Source organism: Chlorella variabilis (genome assembly GCF_000147415.1).
Source record: "Chlorella variabilis unplaced genomic scaffold CHLNCscaffold_1, whole genome shotgun sequence".
NCBI classification, from domain to species: domain Eukaryota; kingdom Viridiplantae; phylum Chlorophyta; class Trebouxiophyceae; order Chlorellales; family Chlorellaceae; genus Chlorella; species Chlorella variabilis.
Window position 1 is genome coordinate 1,256,688 of NW_005435087.1, and position 4,479 is coordinate 1,261,166.

General features: G+C 68.1%; 1 protein-coding gene across 1 annotated transcript; it reads right to left on the minus strand.

Annotated features, from left to right (window-relative positions):
• Window positions 1-693: 693 nt before the first annotated feature.
• On the minus strand, window positions 694-2,815 carry CHLNCDRAFT_59535 (hypothetical protein). The gene is made up of 5 exons (XM_005852062.1): window positions 2,495-2,815; window positions 2,156-2,289; window positions 1,766-1,966; window positions 1,470-1,557; window positions 694-1,221 (listed from the first exon to the last, which is right to left on the minus strand). Exons 1-5 carry the CDS (start codon window positions 2,681-2,683, stop codon window positions 943-945), a joined length of 891 nt encoding a protein of 296 aa, XP_005852124.1. The 5' UTR covers window positions 2,684-2,815; the 3' UTR covers window positions 694-942.
• Between the last annotated feature and the right edge of the window lie 1,664 nt (window positions 2,816-4,479).

Genomic DNA, 4,479 nt, shown 5'->3' on the forward strand with positions numbered 1-4,479 from the left:
GGCGGCGTTGCGAAACTGCCGACACCTCAGGCACAAGGAAGACTGGCAGCAAACAATCAAGCAAGCACGAGGAGCACCTGTTCTGCAGCTCCTGCTCCAGGCCGGCCAGGTGGGCGGCCAGCTGGCGGCCCAGCACATCGAGCGACCGCTGCGGCGCCGGCGGTGCAGCCCACCCGTCAACCTGCAGGGTGACGCGGTTGGGGGACAGGGGTGGATATCAGCATAGCTGCCCATATGCGCGCCTGCCCCTCCACCTGCCCGAAATGCTGCCAGTACGGCGAGCGCAGCCGTGGGCCGCCCCGCCGTGCACCAGCACACCTGCTGCACTGCTCGGACGCCGACCGGGCCCTGGACGGCGGCCATCCTGCGGCGTTTGGGGCATGGAGCGAACCCTGCAACAGGGGAAGCTGTGAGCGCTCAGAAGTGGTTCAGAAACCCCACCTGAGCCGCACTTGCGAAAGGCGCAAGTGTTATCGATTGTCTCACGCACCGGCGCAAGTCGCCTTTCTGCAGCGAGAGGAGGTCTGCAGCGGGGTGCAGACCCCGCCGGCAAGGGCAGCGAGGGTGGTCATTTTTGCGGGCTCCACCTGGGGCCTCCTCCGCGATGTTGCAGCGCGGCGCAGCGCAGGAATGCAAGAATGAAGGAATGACTCGGGGTGAGCTGGCGGTGGCGCCGACCGATGCGCCGTCAGCGGTGCAGCACATTTACACAAACATTCAGATCCAATGCGCATGTTCGGGAAAAATGAAAAGAGATTAATTCCTGAGGGTCCGCACGTCAGATATACAGGGGTGCGAAACGGGGTAGCTACAGCTAGTTCAAAACAAAAATGCTCCGAGGCGGCACAGCCGTGCCTCAGCACAGGGTCGGCGCCGGCTGCCACTGGCTCGGCGGGAGTGCCACGCGCTGCAGCACGGGCCGGGGGGCGGTCCCGGCGCCCCTCACCGCCGCATGCGCAGCAGCGCGGTGCTGACCAGCACGCCGCCGGCGGTGAGCAGCGCAACGCGGCGCCAGCGCCAGGCGGGCGGCTGCCGCTCCGCGGGCATGGCCGTGATCTCTGCGATGTTGATCTGCTTGTCCCAGTGGTCGCGGATGCCCTGCAGGTGGCCCGCCCCCACAATGGCCACCACCGTGTGCGCGCGTGGCGCCAGCTTGCGCAGCATGAAGGTCATGAACTGGTCACGCTCCGTCAGCAGCGGCCTGATCAGGCTGGGGAACTCCTGCGCGGCAGCAAGGGGAAGAGGTGGGGGCCACAAACACAGCGTGTGTGAAGGGATGGGTCGTTGCACGCAGGACGAGGACGGAAGGAACGGTGACAGGAGGCGGACGGGAGCGTGCGCCCCACGGGCCTGTGCTGCCCGGGGCCCGAGGCCCCCGCTGCATCCCACGGGCGCACGCGTGCCAACCGCTGGCGTCAGCCAGCGCCACACCCATTCACGCAGCACACGGCACACGCAGCCGCCCCCACCTTCCCAAACTCCTTGATCGCCTCTGTCAGCACGTCGGTCTCCTTCATCTTCTCAATCTCCTGCCGCATCTCCTCCGTGTCCAGCAAGCTGCAGCAGGGGCGCAGCAGCAAGGGCGCACGGCGCGCAAGGGCACGAATGGGGCCCCCACACCGCCACACATGACCACACACACACACACACACACACACACACACACACACACACACACCACGCACAGGCCCCGGCATAGCAAGGAGCCTGCACACAGGCTGGCGGCTAACCATCCCCCCTCCTCACCCCCGGCCCCACCCCCCACCTCAGCCCCGTCCACAGCAGCGTGCCCGTCAGCTTCAGCTTCTCCCACAGGCTCAGCGCGTGCCACACGCGCGCCAGCGTGATGGTGAGCGGGCGGTCCCCCAGCACGACGTGTGCGCCGAGGGCGTGCGCCTCCCGCAGCGCCACCCTGAACTCCTCCCCGGGCATCACATCCAGGTGCTTGCCCACCTTGGCCAGCAGCCTGCGGGCAGGGGGCGGGGGGCGTGCACAGATGAACAGGGCGCTGGTTCGACGGGCATCAAGGCTTGGATCGCGAGCAGCGGGGCCCTGGGCTGCCGCACGGCTGTGGCACAGCCGGCGGTGGGCAAGCCGGGCGGGTCGGCGGCTGCAGGCGCAAGCGGCATGGGGGCCCGAGGCAGGCGGCCCTCACCACGAGTAGATGCCTTGGAAGGGCGAGGCGCGCCCCGCGCGGATCTCTGTCAGCACCTCCGTCAGCGTCGGCTCCCGCAGCTTGTCCGCAGTCAGGATGGGCTTGCGCTCTGCACACAGCTCCACAACCACAACCTGCAGCCGGGAGGCAGCAGCAGGCGCGGTGTGGGCGAGAGGCGATGTGGCGGTGTCGCGCTGTGCATGAGGCGGCATTGCAGGCCGGAGATTGTGACCTCCAACAATGCCGGGTTTGGCAATGGAGCTGTGGAGGCGAGAGAGGGGGGCAGAGGCGGCGACGGGGCAAAGGCGGCGGCGGCGGCGACGGGGAGCGGCGGCGCGCCTGTGGCTTCACAGCCCGAATGAGAGCGGTGACATCCTCGCAGCTTTCACTTGATACGTGAGCGGTGCCTAACACGTAGAACACCGTCTCAGGGCCGCCATACGCTCCCTCTGGCCGGCAGCGCAACACTGCAAGGGGCTGCGGCAGCGTGTTGGGCGCCTGAACTTCAGCATCCTCGGCCTCGGCCATCAGGTTGGAATAAATCAGCAAGGCAAGGGAGGAGCGGCGCTTAGCCAGCTTGCCGGGCTCTCCAATGTGGCGCTGCTGGGTGTGGGGAGCTGTGGAGTGCAATGTTTCTGCTTGCCAGAAGAGGGGGAAGCGCGCAGGAGTGGATTCAGGGCCTCTCATCTTCAAAGGGCAGGGCTGAGGTGGCAATGCGCAGAGGTGCTGCGCAGGTTGTTGCTGGATCATCGCTGGGGGGATCATCAGTTGCTGGTGAGTTGTCATACCGCCTTGAAGGCTGTGACACACCTCTTGGACAGCACACGGCAGCCCTCTCTGTTCCCTGCTCTGAGGGTGCAGCCGAAGTGTTGAGGGAGCACACCATCAATACCAGCTGATCGAGCGCAGCCGATTGCCCATAGCATACCCGCGCAGCTGTCAGCCGCGCGGCGCTGCGGCGGGCGGGCGGCAGCAGGCGGCAGGACGTGGCTGCAGTGCAGGGCTGCTGCATGCCCCTGCCGGCCACCATCCCGCTGCCTGGAGGCCTGCAGCTGCCCACGGTGGGGCTGGGCACCTTCAAGCTGCGGGGGGAGGAGGCCAGCCGCGCCGTCGGCTGCGCGCTGCAGCACGGCTACCGAGCGCTGGACACGGCGAGCATCTACAAGAACGAAGGCGAGGTGGCGGCGGCCGTGCAGGCCAGCGGCGTGCCCAGGAGCGACGTCTTCCTCACCACCAAAGTTTCGCCGCACCAGGCAGGCTGGGCTGGCTGCTGTGCACCCCAACTATGTGCCTGCCCGTCTCCCCAGCGGCACCCGCGCGCCATCCATCTTGTGTAGACCCCCCGCCCGCCTGCCCTGCAGCAAGGCACCGCCAAGGCGGAGGCGGCATGCGAGGCCTCGCTGCGCCTGCTGGGATCCCCCATAGACTTGGTGCTGGTGCACTGGCCCGGCGTGGCCAAGCAGCAGGCGGGTGCAGCGGCCAACGGCGAGCTGCGGCGGCAGACGTGGCGGGTGCTGGAGCGGTACCAGCTCGCCGGCAGCTTCCGGGCCATCGGGGTCAGCAACTACCAGGTGCATCACCTGCGGGAGCTGCTGGAGTACGCGCAGGTCAAGCCAGGTGGGTGGGGCGTGCACGGCGCGAGGTGGGAAGCACAAGCACGGCGGGTGCTTTGGTTGGCGACTGGTGACACAGCAGCAGGGGGACCGGCGTGTCGCTTGCACCGCAGGCGCGCTGGCGGGGTGTCGCCACAAGGCGCTGATGCCTTGCCTGCGCGGGCCCACCCCTGGCCCCGCCGCCTGCTGCAGCGGTGTGCCAAGTGGAGTGCCACCCGCGGTACCAGCAGCGCCAGCTGCGCAGCTTCTGCCAGCTCCACGGCATCGCGCTGCAAGCCTACTCCAGCCTGGGCTGCGGCCAGCTGCTGGGCAACCCCACAGTGCAGTCGGTGGCGGCAGAGGCCGGGGTCACGCCCGCGCAGGCACTGCTGCTGTGGGGCCTGCACCGCGTCTGCGCCGTCATCCCCAAGTCGGCGAGGGAGGGGCGCATCGCGGAGGCGGCGCCGGCCGTGCTGCTGGGCTTGCAGCTAAGCCAGGGGGCGCTGGAGCGGCTGGACGGGCTGGAGGAGCGGCTGGGGAGCTGCAAGTTCTGTTGGGACCCGAGCGGCGTCGCCTAAACCCCGGCCTCCCCCTCCTGCCTCCTCGCTGCGCCCGCCGCTGCCCCTTTTCTGCTGCCACCGCTGCCCCTGCACCTGGCATTTGTTGCATTGATGAGAAGTGTGAATGAAATGCGATGCATGCTGCTGTAGTGTGATCACTGCTGACTCGGGT